The sequence below is a fragment of the Eurytemora carolleeae genome, unplaced genomic scaffold (genome assembly GCF_000591075.1).
Source record: "Eurytemora carolleeae unplaced genomic scaffold, Eaff_2.0 scaffold396, whole genome shotgun sequence".
Lineage (NCBI taxonomy): Eukaryota > Metazoa > Arthropoda > Copepoda > Calanoida > Temoridae > Eurytemora > Eurytemora carolleeae.
The window spans coordinates 99,872-120,573 of record NW_019396558.1 but is presented as its reverse complement, the minus strand read 5'-3'; the positions used below and the strand labels follow the sequence as shown (position 1 = coordinate 120,573).

Here is a 20,702-nt window from a genome sequence, read left to right as displayed (position 1 = left end):
CCCCTGCTATTCAGGGCCTGAATATATGTTCAGGGGTAATTACCCCCAGGATTCTAGGGGGGGGTATTTACCCCCAGGATTCTAGGGGGGGGTATTTACCCCCGGGATTCTAGGGGGGGGTATTTACCCCCAGGATTCTAGGGGGGGGTAAATAACCCCAATAACCCCCCTTATATCCGCCACTGAATTTGACCTACTTTTTCTGCCTAATTTGCACAGTGCTGGTCGGTCATCAGCCAATTCTGGGGTCATTTGAGGTCACTTTACAAATATTAGGCCAATCGGTTTAATCACTACAAAATTATTGATATACATAGAAGACAGGCAGACATAGGGGCCTGGGAAGTGGGATTACCAATTTATAAGATGAAATTGATTCCACCTGAGACCGGAACTTTTGTTTCAGATAGCGCTTATCTACAACATGCATCCTGATTTAAATATCTGAACCGGAAACCTCTAATTTGAGGGAATTAGGTGCTTCATTTTTATGACCTTATACTTAATCCATCAGATTACAAAATATTAGAGATTTTTTAAGGGATTACCGATACAAAAGTTTTAACCTCTGTTTCAATATTCTTGAAATAGATTCCCAAGTTTTCTGTTACTGTCGTCTTCTTCGGATTCTTTAGGTGATTTGATGATTTCCGAGCTTTTCAGAAAATGGTCAATTACAGCTTGTAAATTTAAAAAATTGACAGATATATCACAGGATCTGATTATTTTCTTTAATTCAAATTTTCTAATCCTTATTTCGTTGAAACCTGGTCTCGTAGAAATTTGATTTTAGACCAATAAATTCTGCAATAGATCAATTAAGGACGCAAGAATATAATGCAGATTAGGAATTTAGAGCTTGAGGCGAGTTATCAATTCTTATTTTTTACGTTTTAAAAATCTTGAGTGAAAATTGTATATTGTGAGTTGTGACTACAATATATAATTAAACTTTTGTTAAATATCTATTTAGCAGGAAATATGACATATCAACCAACATATATTAAACAATATTCATTATACCTAATTAATACATACATTGTATCATATCAAATACAGGGTGTTCCACGAAACATGACAGTATTTGAATAGTTTTGAATGTCTTTTTCCATTGCAGTATTACAAATTATAGAAGTTTTGGAGTTTATTCTGATTTAAAAATCTTTTATTTTTTACTTTGAAATCAATTTTACTATAATGTGACTGGTATATAATATTTTTTATTATTCTCTTTGGTATTAAACAACTTTACAAACTATGAAAGACGACTTTTAAAACTATTTACCAACTGTCATGTTTCGTGGGACACCCTGTATGTTTTTTAAGAAATGTCTTAATTATTTGTATTTTTTCATTAAATATGTTTTATAGAGCAGAATAAGTTTCATTTTTAAGTTTTTAAGATATTTTGTATTAAACAGGTATGAAATATGTTTTACCTAATACATATGTTTTACATATTGCTTATGTTTTATAAGAAATAGATCTGTATTTATTGTTATTGTATATATATTCTATAGTTTGATTAATTGGAATGAAACATGTTTCATAACAAATATGTTCTTAGGATCTACTTACAACAACTTAAATCTTTAGCAAATATTCTGTTTTTGGTTCGTTCATGTTAAATATGTTATTTTATACAGGGTTACATGCAACGAAGGATGAGAATAGACGACTGTTCGGATTTCATTCATACAGGTTGTTCCCAGCAGTTTTATGCATGTTACTTTCTTTTCCAACTAAATTATGTGTATCGTTAGATGAGTAAATTATATACAGCTGACCAAAATTAACCCTACTCTGTTATATTGTTGGTCGTCATTGTATCCTCCTTTGTGGGTACACCCAACCCTGAATAATATACAGTGAGTTGAGATTCAAAGGTTTCTGCATAGTCTTAATTGTAAGCTCAGCCTCACATACATTTCTGAACTTACAAGCCACAATTATTAAAATCTTAAGATTTAAAACTCGTAGTTAAACTTTTAAATCAAACGTCTCAAAATCGAATTTATTGAGTTAAATGTTCAAGCGCGTAGACAGGATATCCGGGGAGGATGATGGGGAATTTTTTGTCCTGTCCCCCCCTTGGCCTTAAAAATTCTATGTACCCATTGTAGTCCCGATTCAAGGACTATAATATAGCGTATCCTATTCATCCTATAGTATCTACGTATTACTCCCTGAAGTCCTGAGTAGTCTCCTGAGACACTCCCCTTTCAGTCCACTGCAGTCCCGATTCAAAACTCTAAATTATAATGTATCCCTCTGTATGGTTCTGTATTACTCTCTGATTAGTCTCCTGAAAATTTTCAACTACTTTTTAAGGGGGAAACATCCCTCGGAAGATGGGGGCCAAGCTCTTTATTTACCTACCACACGTAACTTTAACCTTTGCATATCGCAGGGGGTCCTGCCATCCCTTCGAGACGCCTGAGGGGGGCAAGAGGACTAATACCCCCGCCTCAGGCCCCAGTCCACGCGCGTGTCAATGTTCATAAAGATTTTTTAACCAAACATAAAATTTTAGAAAATTTCTGATTAACGTCTTTTGCTTAGTTGATTTAAAGAAAATCAGTTGAGAGTGTGCCGCGGCAAGAGCGCTTCCTTCTCATTGGTTGATAAGTTGGTTACCTAGTTGTCTCTCATTGGCTGAGAGTTTTTCCGATGAATTGAATAAAAGCAATTTAGAAATAAATCAACAAAAATGTAAATAATTGTTAACCCATATAATGTTTCAAGCCGTAAATTAAGATATTAATAATTTCAATAAAATTTTCAAATAGTTTAACTGTTTTTCTGAGCTCTAAGCGATCAGAAACATTATTTTGATAGTTACGCGACGTCGACGTTATAAAGAATTGTCAACGTCATGACTCGGATTATCAAATTTATTTGGGGGCAGGGCGCTGCGGCCACAATTTCGAAATTTCATTTACATTTTGTGATTATGTTAAAGTTTTCAAATATATCTCTAACTAAAACCTCAAACAAATCTTTTTTACTCAAAATCAATCCTACTATCTTATTACAGACAAAATGGGGAGAATTTCTTTTTCCATCTTCTTCCTTGGGATCTGTATATCTCATATCTCCGCAGAGAAAAGGGTTTTAGCACTCCTAGAGAACCTGGCCGTCAAGGAAACCCACTCCATGTTCTTCAAAACTCTGACAGATCAGGGGTTCGCTCTGACCTTTAAGGTGGCTGATGATTCTAACCTAGTCCTTAAGAAGTACGGTGAATATTTGTTTGATAACATCGTCGTTTTTGCTCCGACCGTCGAAGAATTCGGCGGTGCCCTGAGTGTCGAGGCCATGACCGAATTCGTCGACGACGGTGGAAACCTTCTTATTGCCGGAAACTCTAATACCGGCGAGGTGCTGCGCGAGATTGCCTCTGAATGTGGATTTGAAGTCGACGAAGAAGGAACATACGTCATCGATCACCTGAACTTCGACGCCAAGGATACCGGCCACCACACTCTCGTTGTCTCTGAGTCCAAGAACTTGATCAAATCCGACCTCATCACAGGCGGGGTTAAGTCTCCTCTACTGTACCGAGGAGCTGGTATCCTAGCGGACCCGGAAAATCCTCTTGTTCTCGAGATTCTAACCGGTTCCTCCTCATCTTACTCACACAACCCGGAGCAACCTATCCGAGACTATCCTCATGCTGTCGGGAAGAACACAGTTCTCATCGCCGGACTCCAAGCCAGAAACAATGCTCGAGTTATCTTCTCCGGATCTCTGGAATTCTTCTCCGATGAATTCTTCACAGCCGAGATAGGCTCCGGCCCGACCGGAAACGCTGAGTTTACAAAGATGATGAGTCTGTGGTGTTTCCAAGAGCGTGGAGTGTTAAAGGTTGAATATACCAACCATCATCTCGTCGGAGAATCCTCTCCTCCTGATTTCTACACGATCAGGGAGTTGGTCGAATTCAGTATCAGTATCAAGGAGAAGAAGAACGGAGTCTGGGTTCCTTACTCCGGCACTGATGTACAGGTTCAGATATTTTTTGTAACAGGGTTTTCAATTCTTAAATTTTGTTTATTAAATAGAAGGTCTCAAGAAGTTAAAAGAGAACATAGGATTAAACTATATTTGTCTCCAAAAGAAAATTGTATGCTTAACATTTCAGAGCTCGGCTGATGCATTCTTCTCCTAGATCTCTAATTTTTATTTAAATCAGGTTGAGTTCGTGAGGATTGATCCCTTTGTGCGTGCCACCATGTCGAACAAGAACGGATTGATCTCCACCCAGTTCAAGATTCCTGATGTATACGGAGTTTATCAGTTCAGAGTTAATCATCATAGACTAGGATTCACCAGGGTACAAACCACTACTCAGGTAATGAAGCCATTACGGTGTTAAATTTATTCCAGTCTGGGCTTCAAGAGGAGTTGATACCTTGTTTTAGTAGATTTACCCCTATGTACAGGGTGTCCCACATCATTTCGGATCGTTACTGGCCCTAAATTGCGATTTCCGGGAATAGTCAGAAAATTTTTAACATAAAAATATGCATGCAGAAAACACTAGGTATTTTTAGTACTATGTGCGTATTTAAGCGTTAAATCTTGGAAGATAATCTATTATGATGTTGGACGCTCTGTACATTCGAGATTTTTTGATTGATTGATTGATATGTTTGAAACTGGTCATCTTCGAATTATTTATTCATGTCAAGAGCACCATTGACGATTTACAAGAGTACATTGTAAACTGTACTGCAGTGTAAAGATCATGATGAAAAAAAAACATGCAATTCATCCCAGCCGAATCGGATATCAGTTTATACTGCGGAAAAATTATTTTTGAAGAATTAGTTGATTGTGTATTGATGAATTCTTATTTGTGCTGTGTATAAAATTCCTATTGAGCTGGAGTAACCGGCGTTGTCCAGGATTAAAAACACTTTGAAAAGGATTTGAATTGTTTTAGCCCCGGGATACCAATGGGTTCCCTACAAAAATTCCAGCCATTTGGGCAGCTATGTCGAGCCAGTATATGTGAGCGCAAAGCTTGATTACATTGAGATATCGATAAGTTTTAAAATTATTTTTTAAATCTGACATTTTTTTAGGTTTCTGTCCGCCCTCTCCGCCACAACCAGTACGAGAGGTTTATTATCTCCGCCTATCCCTACTACGCCTCATCCTTCAGTATGATGGCCGGCGTATTCGTCTTCGCCATCATCTTCCTTCACTACAAGGAGGAGGACGTGAAGAAGAAGTCCGAGTAGATGTAGTTTAAGGAGTTCATCTTCAATGTGGAGTTCATCGTATTTCTTTGTTGATTTAAATCCTTGAGTAATTTCTTGTTTTTGTTTCACCCGAATTTTCTTCATCTTAATATAATAAACATGTGTGAGTAGTGAGTATGCGGAATATGTATTTATGTAAACTTGAAATAAAATCTAAATAGTGAATACACAGCACATGTGATACAATCTTGTTTCCTAATAAATTGGTGAATTCAATTTTCTTGTACAATAGAGATTATTTAGTTTGGTTATGTACTGCGTACCCTGTGTACTGTACAAGGTTTGTTTTCAGGGAAAATGTCGGCTCCAGTTCCAGTTCTACAAAAAACATTAGCACACAGGATACAGGTAGTGTACACATTGTACATTTAATATTGTACGTGTACTATGTACAAACTTTTTGGTTTGTTTTTGAAGATAAAAACAAGGGAAATGAAAGTCAAGTAAGCAATGCGCAATTTCAACAGATTTGCAACAGTACCTTTATTTAAACCTCTATCTGAGTAAAAATGAGGAAAATGACGTAATTATGATTGAAAAATGTGGATTAGCTTTCCTTCACTTTTTTCTTGGTTATAATTTAAAAATAAAGGGATAACTCCCATCATTTTTTATATATCTGAAAGCTAATTTAAAAATAAAGGGATAACTCCCATCATTTGTTATATATCTGAAAGCTAATTTAAAGGGATAACTCCCATCATTTTTTATATATCTGAAAGCTAATTTAAAAATAAAGGGATAACTCCCATCATTTGTTATATATCTGAAAGCTAATTTAGAAAAAAAGGGATAACTCCCATCATATGCCCAGATGAAGGTTTAATTTGTACTTGTGAAACGGACATGCCACTACATAAATTGGTACAATTGCTTACTGTTCCAATACAGAATAATCTGTATAGTATAATGTACCCAAGAACATTCATGTGTACACTGTACTGCAGGTAGTTAAAACTGTAACCTAGTAGGTACACGAGTTAATGAGTGAAATCTGAGGGTTCCGTGTATTTAATTTGAATAATTGAAATAGTTTTTATGTTCTAGAATGATCTTGTTCTAGAATAATAGAATGATATGATCTAATGTGTTCTAGAATAATCTGAGCTGAAAACTAGAATGGGATATCATTAATCCCGATCGATTAATTAATCTAGAGATTAATAACAAGAGGAGAACAAGCATTATTTAATCTCGAGATTAAGAAAAAGAGTGGATCAAGCATTAATCCCGATATCCACCATTCAAAAGTTCCCAGCTCTGATATGTTCTACGATATTTTGATATGTTCTAGAATGTTCTGATATGTGTTTAGAATGATCCGATATGTTCTATGTATAATAATTTGATATGTTCCAGAGTGATCTGATGATATTATATGATCTACAATGATCTGATATGTTCTAGAATGATCTGATATATTCTAGAATGACATGATATGTTCTAGAATGATCTGATATGTTCTAGAATGATCTGATGCCAGACTCCCTCGCCTTCTCCCCCAGCAACTTCTCCCCGTCAACCATCAACAAATTCAATACACAGGAAAACAAATTTATGAGAAGAAATACTGAAATTTTTAAAATGATTTTGGAATATTTTAACTAAGAATAAAAACTATTAGGATTATCATGAATATAATTTTCTAAAAATCTACGGGGTTTAAGTCTTTTTCAGAACAAAATACTCTTTTTGTTAAACCTATTCCTGCTAGGGGCGGGGGTCCCCCCCCCAGCATATCCTGGTTTTCAAGTACCCCAGCAGTGATAGGGTTAATGAGCTTACGAAAAGTTTAGCCTTTGTTTGACTCTAAAATTCATGTTTTAACTAATTTAATAGAAATAAAGAATAATAAAAGGAAATTTAAGTCACAATTTTGTAAGAATGTTGATAAGAGAGGATGATCTCAATAAATTTTAATGTCTGAAAAGGACTGTATTGGAGTTCCACTTCAAACTTCATGGACTTTCTGGATCGATAAGTAATTTTTTAATAGATTTAATAATTAATTTAAATATAAATTAAACTGATGAATTAATTGAATTTATAACTGCCTAATTGTAAATTAATATTGATAAATTTCTGGTAATTAAATAATTGCAATGATTAATTTATCAAAATTATACTGGCTAATTGATCGATTGATTGATTGATTGATTGATTGATTGATTGATTGATCGAGTTATTTATCAAGTTATTTATTGATGGATTTATTTCTCTGATGGATTTATTTTTTGATGGATCTTTTTATTTATTGATGGATCTATTTATTTATTGATGGATCTTTTTATTTATTAATGGATATATTCATTTATTGATGATTCCATTTATTTATTGATGGATCTATTCATTTATTGATGGATCTATTTATTTATCGATGGTTCAATTTATTTATTGATGGATATGTTTATTTATTAATGGATCTTTTATTTTGATGGATCTATTTATTTATTGGTGGACTTATTTATTAATTGATGGATCTATTTATTTATTGATGGATTTATTGATGGCCTCTTTTTCAGATTTCATTTCAAATTAGTTCAAATTATTTATTTATTGATGGATCTATTTATTTATTGATTGATTTATTTATTTACCATGGATCTATTTATTTATCGGTGGTTCTATTTATTTATTGATGGATCTATTTATTTATCGATGGTTCTATTTATTTATTGATGGATCTATTTATTTATCGGTGGTTCTATTTATTTATTGATGGATCTATTTATTTATCGATGGTTATATTTATTTATTGATGGATATATCTATTTGTTAATGGATCTTTTTTTTATTGTTGGATTTATTTATTTATTGATGGATCTATTTATTTTTTTAATTGATCTATCTATTTATTGATGGATCTATTAATTTATTGATGGATCTATTCATTTATCGATGGCTCTATCTATTTATCATTGATCTATTCATTTATCGATTGTTCTACTTATTTATTGTTGGATCTATTTATTTATCGATTGTTCCATTTATGTATTGATGGATCTATTTATTTTTTAATTGATCTATTTATTTATTGATGTATCAATTAATATATTGGTGGATCTTTTTGTTTTGATGGATCTTTTATTTATTGATGGATTTATTTTTTAATTGATGGATCTATTTATTTATTAATGGATCTATTTATTTATAGATGGATCTATTTATTTATCGATGGATCTATTTATTTATTGGTGAATCTATTTATTTATTAATGGATCTATTTATTTATTAATGGATCTATTTATTTATTAATGGATCTATTTATTATCAATGCATCTATTGATTTATTGTTAGATCTATTTATTGATTGACTTATTGCTCTATTGATTGATTTACAGAAATTATTTAATTGGTTGATTGATTTGTCTAGGGCCTCCAAGGGTTCTACAGCTGCCCAATACCAAGCAAACCTGAAGAAAGTGTACACAGTCTCTACAGTTCAAGGATTCTGGTCAGTCTTAACTTTTTTTAATTCAATCTATATATAAAGGTTTGTCTGTCTGTTTATCTGTCTGTTTGTTTGTATCCAATAAACGTCAAAACGGCTGAACCGATCGGGCCCAAATTTTTTGTGGGACATCTAGGGACCCCAGGAAAGGTTTATGAATGATAAAAATTTTAAAAAAATTTTAAAAATCCGCAAAATTTTTTTCTTTATTTTAAAATGTTAATAAAAAGAACATGTTCATAATTTAAATAGAATATGGGCGCGAAGCGACCTTAAAGCCTAGTTAAATTATATTTCTAAGTTTTATCACTCTACTTAAATCCTATCAGGGTTTTTAAAGCTATTTTACCTGTATTACCTTTTTTGTTTTCAACCAAAATTAATTATTTCCTTTAAAAGAACACGTTCAAATTCAGCAGAATTAAAAACTATCCAAGGTTCCTTACTCTCGAGATTGTGGAAATGGATGATTTTAAAGAAAATGTATATACCCACGGCCCTGTTTTCTAAATATATATATGAACTGAACAACGCTGTCCAGGTCTGTGTACAACCATATTCCTGAGATATGCGAGCTCCCCCTGAGGTCCTACTACCATCTAATGAGAGAGGAACGGCAGCCTCTCTGGGAGGATCCGGAGATATGCAACGGAGGAACCTGGAGGCTTAAATGCATGAAAAAGGATACGGTAAGTTTGTAAGAAGAATGTTCAAAGCTTGGTTACAATTTTTTTCAAATTTTGTCTACGCTCTAAAAGAATCGCTGCTAGTTGCTGAATATAGAGAAACTTCCCAAACCAAATGCTGCCACCTGTTATTCCATAGTATACATATTCTGAGGGCATTATCCTATTAGGAAAGAACTGCTTCTAGCTTTTAATTAAGAGTAGTTTGTATACGATCTAGCTGTATGGAGAAACTGCTGCTAGCTGCTATCAAAGTGAATAAATACTAAAGTGGAACAGACAGGATAAAGACGACTAATTTGCCCATACGGAATTATTTGGTTTGGTAAAATTTTCATATTATTTCTGGGCCCAATAATAATTATAAAGTAAGGACTACAAATAGGTTAAGCTATTTATGTCGACGTTACAAAAACTTCTGAAATTCAACTGGGAACTTCAGAGGACGTAACTTGGTTTCATAAAAACTTCAAATTCAAGACTTTCTCCCTAAACTACAACAAACACGTAAATTAGGATTTGAACTGCAAAACAGCATTTAATATAAATATATATTAATTTCATTTTTTATGAACATACAGATGTTTGTTTTAAATTAAAAAATTGATGGCAGAAGACAGTAAAATTAACCGTTTATAGAAACAATTACTGAATGTTAAAAACAAGAGTCTGGTCATGTTTAAAAATGTAATTATCTTCATCTAAGATAGGTCTAATTAAGAAAACTGCTGTTAATGGCCGGTCACTAAAATCACATTTATAATCCCTTTTAATGCAGACTATGGATCTAATCATCTGAGGCGGTTGTTTCTCTCCAACGGCTTCGCTTATTTGTATCACAAGAAATTATGCATTCTTCGGTTAACAATTATGCATGATGCATAATCGTGTTTAAATATTTACTTTTTGTTTTGTAATTTCACGTAATTTCTAGAATAAAGTTTGTTAACAAATGGAGTGCAGTAAGTTTAGTACTGTACATACAGTACAAACAGATTATAAGCGCCTCGCAATATAATTCTAAAATATTTTGAATATATAATGTCGTCATACAACTATGATATTGACCCTTTTTAGTGTTTATTCACTTTGATCTGCTATAGGAGAACAGTTTGTATTCTATCTAGCAGGACGGAGATTATAATGTTTATATTCAGGCAAAGGTTTGGAAGGAACTGCTGTTAGCTGCTATAGGAGAACAGTTTGTATCCGATCTAGCAGATGGTGATGATATTGCAGGGCTATCCGTCTCACCTAGAGAAAGGGATGATCTCATTCAGGTGAGCCAAGAATTCATGTTTAAAATTATGTTTTCCAGTTTTTTCCCCTCAAATTTGAAAGTTTTTACTATATATTTAGATCTGGAACTATGATATACATTTAGATCTGGAACTATGATATATATTTAGATCTGGAACTATGATGTATATTTAGATCTGGAACAATGATTTATATTTAGATCTGGAACTATGATATATTTTTAGATCTGGAACTATGATATATATATTTAGATATGGAACTATGTTATATATTTAGATCTGGAACTATAATAAATATTTTGATCTGGAACTATGATATATATTTAGATCTGGAACTATGATGCCCAACTGGCTGTGAATGATACAGTACTGAAGAAAGTACACTCCCTAGTTCCTGATGTAACTTTCCTCGCAGAATTCTTTAAACGTAAGAAAACAAATATTATAAAAATCATAGTTAAAACTTAATTAATGTAGATGTAGAACTTGTCATTTATAAAAGTAAGTCATTTACTTTGAGAAAGATATTATTGCTTTGTGGGTAGGAAATATATCGGGGGTGTAAATAAGTCCAATTTTTTTCTTTCCCCCTCCTCCCTGCCTCCCTGAAATTTTTTAATTTCCTTCCCCAAATACGATAACTAAAAAGACATAATTTTTAAGATTTACACTGCAGTGTATAATAAACTACATAAGGATGCATTTTGTATAGATGGTGCTGCAGGGAAATTTTTCTAACTTTTGGTATGGTGGTACTGGCAAAGAAGTTTTAATTGATTATTTGTCAGTTCAGGGGTATTTTTTTCATTTTAACTGGGGGGTGTTTACTCTCAAATTCTCAAAAAAAATATTTGCTTGTTCTGAATTTGCGCGCGTAGCGCAAAATATCTTTTAACATGTTAGACTATGTGTAAAAGTAATTGAGTAAGGGGTATTCTATTATCACATTTTTTAATGAAATTGTGCGCGCGAAAAATTTTTAAACGTTTTTTTATGCTGCATTTTAACTATCGGGGGAAATTATTTGTGAAAAGCTGTCTGATATGAAGAGGTAAAGAGCTCCAACCCTTCACTTCCCTAAATACCCATTTCCTTCCTTATCTGCCAACCTTCCATCAATATTCCCCTTTCCTTCCTTATCTGCCAACCTTCCATCAATATTCCCCTTTCTTCCTTATCTGCCAACCTTCCATCAATATTCCCCTTTCTTTCCTTATCTGCCAACCTTCCATCATTATTCCCACTTCCCTACATTCCCCATGCATTCTCCTTCTTCTTCCCTCTTCCTTTTCCCTTCCCTACCTTCCCTGGCCTTTTTGTAGTTCCCTAATCCATCTTTTAGTCTTTCCCTTTCAACCTTCCTGTTTCCCTCGCAAACTCCCCTTTTCCTCCCTAACCTTCCTTTTCCCAACCTTCCCATTTCCCAACTTTCCTATTCCCTTCTTTTCCCCTTCCCTACCTATCTCCTTCCCTCTCTACCTATCTCCTTCCCTATCTGTTCACTTCCTTCCCTACCATTCCCCGCCCATCCCTTTCTGGTCTTGTTACCCTTCCTCTTTTACTTTTCTTTCTTTCACCTTTTCTTTCCCCTTTTCCTTCCCTTTTCCTTTTCCTTCCCTTTTTCCTTCCCTTCCCCACCTATTTTGACTTTGATTTCTTTCCGCCTTCCCCCTCCCTAATTTCAGGGGTGTATCTGTAATGTATATTTTTCTAAAAATCATTCATTTCCAGAAATTATATATGAAATTTTCTAAGGGGTTTTCGCTGAGATGGTGAAAATAAATGAGTTTTGGGGGAAAACGTTTCAAAAAGAATGAAAAATTGCATTATGATGTTTCAGTTTTCATTTAGTTTCCCAATTCATCAAAAATCCCCCCCCCCCCCCCGTATATTTTTCCATATTTTTCTAACATATGAAAAATGTAAGAATTTTATTGTTTAGCTCATCAAACTCACAGCGCCTACGAGGGTAAGAAGACTGCTGGATACGAGAACACTGGTCACAATATTACAGGAAACTTATCTTTTAAGTTCGGATGAAAAATTGAAATGTTTGTCTTTAATTAGATGTAGATTAGTGTCAGTGGTAAAAAGAAACTCAAAATAGCTCCAAATTTTTCTATATTTAAGGTTTACCCCGAAATTCCAAATTTTTCTATATTCAAGGTTTCCCCCCGAAATTCCTAAATTTTCTATATTTAAGGTTTTCCCCCGAAATTCCCAATTTTTCTACATTTGAGGTTTCCCCCCGAAATTCCAGATTTCTCTATATTTGAGGTTTCCCCCCGAATTTCCAAAATTTTTATATTTAAGGATTCCCCCAAAATTCCTAAATTTTCTACATTTAAGGTTTCCCCCCGAAATTCCTAATTTTTCTATATTTGAGGTTTTACCCCGAAATTCCCATTTTTTCTACATTTGAGGTTTCCCCCCGAAATTCCAGATTTCTCTATATTTGAGGTTTCCCCCCGAAATTCCAAAAATTTTTATATTTAAGGTTTCCCCCCAAAATTCCTAAATTTTCTTATATTTAAGGTTTCCCCCCGAAATTCCTAAATTTTCTACATTTGAGGTTTCCCCCCAAAATTCAAAATTACTCTATATTTGAGGTTTCCCCCCGAAATTCCAGATTTTTCTACATTTGAGGTTTCCCCCCGAAATTCCAAATTTTTCTACATTTGAGGTTTCCCCCGAAATTCCAAATTTTTCTAAAATTAAGGTTTCCCTCTGAAATATTCCAAATGAATATCTCAAAAATTATCTTTTTATGATTTTGAAAATTCCGAATATTAAAGATCAGTTGGTTTAGGAAAAGTTTAACCGCGCTCCTCATTGTTCCCTTGAACTTCATCAATCCTACTCAATACACATATTGGAACAATTCTAAACATCATCTTAAACTGTAGGATCAATCCTACACTTAACCTTCAACTAAAGGATCAATTCTCCACATCATCTAAAATTGTAGGATCATTCCTACAATTAATCAATCCTACACATCATATTTATATGGACTCATTTAAACATTACACCGGACAAAATATTTTCAGCTGAACCTACTTTAAAAGTATTATTTTTTAAACCTTCAGATATCGGAACTTATATTTTTTTCTTCAAACATTTTAATTTCTTCGATCAAATATGAATGTTATTAAAGGGTGCTTCCATTGTGCTTAAATCCACCTCAGCGATTAAAGAGTTATTCAAACTTCCCTGGAACATTTTCACTCTTTCCCCAAATCTACAAAATTCAGATGGAATAAAAGGGAAATTTTTTTATACTCCTTTCTGATAACTTTTAAACAAAAACTGGTATTTGAATTTTTAACTTGTAATACATTGTTTTTCCCGTGCCATAATGCTAAAATATAATTTTATCCCTTGACCTTCAACCAAGAAAAGAAACAATTCGCATAAACTGTAAACTGTGCTAGTTCTACTTTGTATATTTTATAAAGCACTTGTATATTTATAGAACTGTATTTATACTCTTAATATTTATTATCGGACATTAAGTTTGGGAACCAGCGTTTTAGAAAATTGGATTTTTTTTTTTTCAATTCTTATTTTACTCCCAAATCCACAGGTCATACATCATTATCAAAATATATATTTTTATATACTCAGCGTGAATGATTTAACTAAAGTGATATTCTATGTACATTGTACATGCATACTGGACAGCATGGTTTGATGTACATATGTACATGCTAAAAGTACATATACTGAAGTATATTATGCATTTGACGCAACAATTGACACAAATGTAGAAATAAATACGCAAAATGGAACAAACAAAAAACTTTTTTGCGCAATTGTTCAAAAACTATTTATGATATTTTTGAATAAAAATGTTTAACAATTTCTTTTTTCTTCCGTTAGAGACTAAAACTTTAGGTTTAGATATGATATGACTGAGCTACAACAGTGTTATATATATACTGGAATCCACCAAAACATGATTTTTAAACAAATGATTTCAAGTAAACGGTAATTTCTTTAATTAAACCGCCTGTTGAAAAGGGAACCAAATTATCGCAATTATATATTTTAAATAACATCGTTTTCATCTTAAAAGTCGTTATTCACATCTATAGGAAGTCTATTTATTATTTAACTTGAATTTTTTTATTTTGTTGAATTTCATAATTTTTTTACATCTTCAATCTTGGAAGTTATATAATATTTATTATTAAAAACAAATTTTATCTCATTTTAAAATAACAAAAGGACCTAAAAGACCAAATTAAAGACGAAACTTAAGAAATCCCGGCCATCACAACGACTTAACTATATATTTACAGTGTAAAACTTTGAATTGAAGGAATTAAAATTAATTCCGTGAAATAGAGCGAATAAAGAATTGAATTCAAATACAGAAGTTATGACCTTAATATTATTCTTGAAGTGTTTTTTATACCAATGGCCAATATTATTCGTAGGTCACACATAGATTAGTCCGATGGCACTTTATCGGCACTGACTCGTGCTTTTCCTTCAAACAACATTTAAATGTTAGTTTTTGTTGCTGAAAAATTTTAATGGAAATTTTATAATAATTTCATATTGATTTTTTTCCTCTTGTCCTGAGTCGTCTGAGACACTTCATGTTTTCTAATCGGATGTTCTCCTAAATAGAAATGGTTTATTGTTCAAGGAATTCAAATATGATTAATAGTTCCGGGGCAGAATTTAATGAATTTGAGAGGTCGCTGGTTCAAACCTTGATTCTCAGATTCAAATCCTTGTGAATCTAACTTTGAATCGGTGATTTATCATTTGAACCAGTGGATGGTAGTTCAGCGAACCCTCCAATTCATTAAATACGATATTCGGACTGAGTTTACCTTAATATTTTCTGGTTTAGAAGATAAGAGAAGGGAAGAGAGAGTAGACCGAAACAGAGAATTGATAAATCAAAACTAAATTATAATTTGAAATAAAAAAATGCTAAGTGTTGTCGATTTCTAGTGTTTCATCTATTTATGCATATATACGTACTTTGTTTGTCTGCCTGTCTGTTTGTTTGTATCCAATAAACGTCAAAACGGCTGAATTAATCGGATTCAAATACTTTGTGACTAGTCACATGACCCATGGAAAGGTAAAGCTTAAAATTTTGACCAGAAAAATTTGTCGACAATTACTTACTCTTTTCGAAAATGCACTAATTTAAGCAGAAGCATCCGCGGAAAGGAATTGAATTTTTCTCATTTTCAAACCCCTTAACTTCGCAACCCAATGTCGTATACCTTAGATATTTCAAATTGTTAGATTAAATTTGAGTTTGTGGCAGATTCAATTTGTTTGAGATTAAAGATGATGACTTTCAGAGCAACAGTTAGAAACTAAAATTGTAAATACGAAGGCCTAGTAATCTATCTGTTGCAGAGACTTCCAGTAAATATGAAACAAAATGATGATCGAGAAGTGTATTCTTTTCTAATGTAAATTTATTAAGACTAAACAAAAGACGACTCTTATCCCCCGCGTTAACCATCATGTTTACTTGGTCTACCTGATAAAGTAGTTGATATCCTTGATTAGGTTTAACTCCTGCCAGTGTGGAAGCAGGTATGGATTCCCTGCTACAAGAACATACAGGAGCAAACAGGGGACTCCAAACCAAACCCAGCTGTTCAGACTCATTCTCCAGATACTACTCAGAGCTTGATCCAAGGAAGAGGATTGGTTTCTCAGGGTGCAGAATCTGTACGGGACGGTAGTTAGAAGGATACAGAGAGGTTGGTTTGAAGTTCGACTGAGGATAAAGAGAACCAGAAGAAGAAGGATTAAGTAGATTAAACTCCAGAACCTGGAAATACAGGTTTACCCACAAATAATAACACGTAAAAGACGATTCTACAGATTTCAATCAGTCCTTTCTCTTGCATTCCCTGCATGTAGTGGATTTTGTTACTCAGTCGTAACTGGATTATTGCAGAAATTGCAGAATTAGAATGACTTGAAAATTTTGATGAATTATATCTGTAAAAATCAGTTATAATATTGACATTGCCTTACTTTATATAATTGTTAAAACAGATAGAATTAATTAATAAATAATAATATTAATGAAACCTTAATTTTAAAAAAGTGCAATTGTAAGATCGCTTAAATGCCTAAAATCTATTTAAAGTAAACCTAGATTTGAGAGAACATTGAATACATTTTTGTAAAGATTTATACTCAACATTTAACATTTAACAAGAAACCAGGTTTTATGGAATTTATATTATAAGACCTGAGCAGAATAAGAAGAAGAGCAAGAGAACCAACTCTGAACCCTGAGTTGAGGAGTAGAACTAGAACTAGAACTAGGACCAGAAGAAGGTTCGGGTTCTCTCTTCTCTCCAGGTTCTCCTCCGATTTGTGGAAAACGTCCTGGCTCTCCAGACGGCAAACCAGGGGATGAGAAGATTCAAGATCCTGTAAAAATGTAAATTTACAATGAATTGACTTTAATGCAGTGGTCGGCGTTTATATCAGTACAATGAAGACGACTTTTCTTATAAATTTTGGTTTCAAACGAGCTTTTTTCAAATTACAGGTTTACATTGAACCAAAAAACTGCTAATTGACAGCTTCTCTTTGTTTCCATGTTTATGTGTAGCAATGCTGTTTAAAAGTTTGGTAGAAATCAGAATTTGAAATCGAAAGTCGTCTTTATTATGTTACATACGACGGCGACGACTGTAGGTAAATACTTCATATTATTTTTAGTCTTACTTCATCCTTTGTGATATATAAAGTACATTTAAGGGAATGCAGGCGAAATTTTATGAAAATCCCCTTTATTTAAGGAGATAGCATGTCCCATTTCATACCCTTTCAACATTTTTCTGAGCTAAAAAGTTATCCTTGTGTTCTCGCTGAAAATTGATGATTTTCAATTGCGAATTTATGAATCAAAATAGAAAGAAATTAAGAGAATTTTTATGTTTTCAAAAAAGAAAACAACAGTATCTTCCTTAATTATTATACTATGTGAATCGGAAATGTAATGCTTTTAGATTAATAGGGTTGAACTTTAAATTACGCTAATCAGTCCCTTTAAGTAGAAAACACTTTATTTGTATGAATGTAAAAAGGTTGCTAAATTGTATTTATTTTGGATCATTATGAATTATTAAAAAACAGAAATTTTTTTAAATGAGTTTATTTTGTCCCCAGGACATGATCGGGTTTTTACGATCAAATCTCGGAATTTTTCTATCGCGAAAGTTTGGTGTTGAATGGGTTTATATTGATCTAGCAGGGGTTGTAATCTGGCAGCACGTTCATCTATCCACGCTTCATTTATACTGAGAAGAGGGTTGACAAGATTCCAGCTGCCTAAGGGCTTCTTTGGCCTGAGAATATAGAGTGCAGGAATCCTTCTGATATACTGGAATGAGGCCCGGGTGCCATACAGATAGGAAACATTACACTCATTGCTCCCAATCACCTGTAAGCCCGGATTGGATACCCCCAGGTACCTATAGCTGACAACCATAGACTCTCCCTGCTTGTCCACCATTCCTCTCTTCATCATCATTCACTTGGATCAATCCACTTAAAGCTTCTTTCTTGTTGAGTAGAAAGAACGCACCCTTTTGCTGCGACAGTTGTTAACTGTCGCCCCTCTGTCCTCCTTCATCCGTAAGGTGGTCATAACTGCTTAACCAGGTCAGTTTCAGGTGCGGTCAGCTCCAGTTGTTTCTGAAACCACGGGTTTGTGTGGAGTACGAGAATAGAACCCGTGAACACCAGTCTGGACACCAATCCAGTTACTGGCTGTGGAAAAGTGTGTTTAACTTCAGTGATCCAACGAGAACTGGTGTCACACACTCTTCTCCACCCCACCTCACAAAAACGGAAATTAATACCTGATTTTTAGGACCCTGGGAGGATTGAACCTCTGTCGAAGTTTTCTCCAGGTCTGCTATTACATCCATCTCAATTGTTTCACCATCCGTGCAATCTTGGGACGGATGATAAGAAGGTTGGAAGAGTTGGGTTTGGATACAACAGTGTTCAGGATACAGGATATTGTGAAGGGAGCAGGATACCAGATACACAACATTCAATCCTTAAACAGAATTTTCATGAAAAATTCAAGTGGGCCTAGGATGGACAGGAATCTTAACATTGAGTTGTATATTTTTATTTCTGTAAAGAGTAATGAGAATAAGCTGTCCTAAAAAAGGCTTGTTTTTAGTGAAACTTTTTAGCATTTGTCCATCTTTCTAAACGCTACTCAAGCAAATTATTTTTCGGGGTCCATGGAAGTCTTTTTCTATTAAATTCTTTTCACGTCAGCATAAGATAGCTCGGAGTGAAAGTTAGAATAAGTAGCAACCAACTTTATAATCCTCTTATCCCCTCCAACATTTACAAACCACGTACAAACGAAAGTATTTTTATTATTGAAAGTGATATTTTTTAAAGAGTAAACCGGGTAATGTCTGTGTTTTTTTGGCAATTTCCTTTTGAAATACGATAAGTTGCTACAAATAATCTAAAAAGAATAAGGTCATAGCTTTAGTATTTTGAATTCCAGGATGTTTAAATAATGTTTTATATCTCAAAACTTGCTTCATACTTAAAATTCAACCCATCCTTCAAGAATGAATATTTTATAAGGATTCAACCAATTAAGTAATAATTTATAAAATATTTAAAAAAAATACTTACCTAAAGACAAAAACTGTAAGTAGGATGAGAGATTATTTGTGTTTAGAAGAATGTGACAGAAATGAAGAAAAATCTGACATAAATTGTACATTGTACATTGAAAATTAAAGTACAAGGGACCAAATTTAATAATTAGCTAAGAGTAAGCCTGTACTTTTATACTATTATTTTAACTAATTAAACGTGGATTTTTTTTCTTTTAACATTATTTTAAACATTTTTTAATAAGCTACTGGGTGTCCCACGAAACATGACAGTTGGTAAGTAGTTTAGAATTTCTTCTTTCATAATTTGTTAAGTTGTTTTTTACCAAAGACAATAATAAAAATAAAAGTAATATATAGGAGTCATATTATAGTAAAATTTATTTCAAAGTAAAATTTACTTGAGCAACAGATTTTTTTAAACGAAATAAACTGCAAACAGCCTTTAATTTCTAATACATTGTATGGAAGACGACATCCAAAACAACTGTCATGTTTCGTGGGACACCCTGTATATATATAGGGATGTAAAGATATAAGGAATAGAAAATCAGAGTTTGTGGCAAAGACTCAGTTCCTTTGACAGTCAGTATGTACTTAGATCTTGCTAGTTTAGTGCAAAATCAACCATTCATTCTTTTCGGTAAACTGATTTCAATCAAGACTCTATATCTCTATATAATCTAGATACTAGATATAAAAATTTAATGAAACAATTCCTGTGGATGAATCCTCAAAACAAGATCAATCTCAGAGATTCTGAAATCCATTCTACTGATCCTTGAACCTTGAACCCTTCTTCTACTTCTTCTCAGTCCGGAGACAACACGCCCTGCTCTCACTAGGATGAGAAAGAGAGGATACAGAGGAACTAGGGATACCCGGAGAAGGATGAAAGGAAAACCGAACCTTGTCTCCGGGTTTGAGAAGAGCTGTTCAACCGGAAACAGAAACCCCGGTAGGAAAAAGGGCAAGATACTCAAATATCCTACCAACTTAAAAAATCTACGCTTTCTTCTAATATGGGGAAGCGCAAGGCAAAAGTTGTGTAACTATAATTAAATATAATTTGAATCTTTTACTTAAATATTTTAGACTTATCGGGAAAATCTGCAGAAAAAAACGAGAAAGACTGTTGATTTTTAATTTGTAAGATTTTTAAGTTCCTGTTGCCAAATAAAGATCAGTGAGCTTTGGTTCCGGAGATACCGGTGATATCGGAGATTCAAGTGGGATTGATTTCTCCGGGTTGAGAGAGAATAGAGAATTTAAGATTTTCAAGGTATCCAGAATATACAATACATCACTAGCTAAACTAACCACCGTTAACAGAAATAGTACTGAAAAAAATAATAATAATAATGATAATAATGATA

General features: G+C 33.4%; 3 protein-coding genes across 4 annotated transcripts; 2 read left to right on the top strand and 1 right to left on the bottom strand.

Moving 5' to 3' along the window:
* Positions 1 to 3,016: 3,016 nt before the first annotated feature.
* On the top strand, positions 3,017 to 5,561 carry LOC111705485 (dolichyl-diphosphooligosaccharide--protein glycosyltransferase 48 kDa subunit). The gene is made up of 3 exons (XM_023478050.1): positions 3,017 to 4,008; positions 4,196 to 4,354; positions 5,091 to 5,561. Exons 1-3 carry the CDS (start codon positions 3,043 to 3,045, stop codon positions 5,247 to 5,249), a joined length of 1,284 nt encoding a protein of 427 aa, XP_023333818.1. The 5' UTR covers positions 3,017 to 3,042; the 3' UTR covers positions 5,250 to 5,561.
* On the top strand, positions 5,540 to 14,530 carry LOC111705486 (eukaryotic translation initiation factor 4E type 3). Of its 2 annotated transcripts, none has more exons than XM_023478052.1 (9): positions 5,540 to 5,618; positions 6,738 to 6,815; positions 7,202 to 7,251; positions 8,644 to 8,724; positions 9,263 to 9,410; positions 10,565 to 10,687; positions 10,994 to 11,093; positions 12,609 to 12,680; positions 13,476 to 14,530. In XM_023478052.1, the coding sequence occupies exons 1-9, from the start codon at positions 5,568 to 5,570 to the stop codon at positions 13,484 to 13,486; spliced, it is 714 nt and encodes a 237-aa protein (XP_023333820.1). In that variant the 5' UTR covers positions 5,540 to 5,567; the 3' UTR covers positions 13,487 to 14,530. The 2 variants fall into 2 exon arrangements, with proteins under 2 accessions (XP_023333820.1, XP_023333819.1); XM_023478051.1 differs by having other exon boundaries at positions 13,467 to 14,530.
* Positions 14,531 to 14,839: 309 nt separating this feature from the next.
* LOC111705474 (uncharacterized) lies at positions 14,840 to 20,675 on the bottom strand. The gene is made up of 8 exons (XM_023478033.1): positions 20,493 to 20,675; positions 20,046 to 20,314; positions 19,343 to 19,415; positions 18,535 to 18,737; positions 16,911 to 17,095; positions 16,185 to 16,481; positions 15,514 to 15,588; positions 14,840 to 15,296 (listed from the first exon to the last, which is right to left on the bottom strand). The coding sequence occupies exons 2-8, from the start codon at positions 20,094 to 20,096 to the stop codon at positions 15,281 to 15,283; spliced, it is 900 nt and encodes a 299-aa protein (XP_023333801.1). The 5' UTR covers positions 20,097 to 20,314; positions 20,493 to 20,675; the 3' UTR covers positions 14,840 to 15,280.
* Positions 20,676 to 20,702: the final 27 nt, after the last annotated feature.

Bases quoted from the DNA above. Each gene is read 5' to 3' on its own strand.
- LOC111705485 (XM_023478050.1), top strand. From the start codon at position 3,043: ATGGGGAGAATTTCTTTTTCCATCTTCTTCCTTGGGATCTGTATATCT. The intron at 4,009-4,195 runs GTTCAGATATTT...TATTTAAATCAG, and splicing joins ACTCCGGCACTGATGTACAG to GTTGAGTTCGTGAGGATTGA. The intron at 4,355-5,090 runs GTAATGAAGCCA...ACATTTTTTTAG, and splicing joins GGGTACAAACCACTACTCAG to GTTTCTGTCCGCCCTCTCCG.
- LOC111705486 (XM_023478051.1), top strand. From the start codon at position 5,568: ATGTCGGCTCCAGTTCCAGTTCTACAAAAAACATTAGCACACAGGATA. The intron at 5,619-6,737 runs GTAGTGTACACA...GATATGTTCTAG, and splicing joins CATTAGCACACAGGATACAG to AATGATCTGATGCCAGACTC. The intron at 7,252-8,643 runs GTAATTTTTTAA...TGATTTGTCTAG, and splicing joins TGGACTTTCTGGATCGATAA to GGCCTCCAAGGGTTCTACAG.
- LOC111705474 (XM_023478033.1), bottom strand. From the start codon at position 20,096: ATGGATTTCAGAATCTCTGAGATTGATCTTGTTTTGAGGATTCATCCA. The intron at 18,738-19,342 runs GTAAGTATTTTT...ATTCTGTTTAAG, and splicing joins CTTACAGTTTTTGTCTTTAG to GATTGAATGTTGTGTATCTG. The intron at 17,096-18,534 runs GTATTAATTTCC...ACATTTTTACAG, and splicing joins CCCAGGGTCCTAAAAATCAG to GATCTTGAATCTTCTCATCC.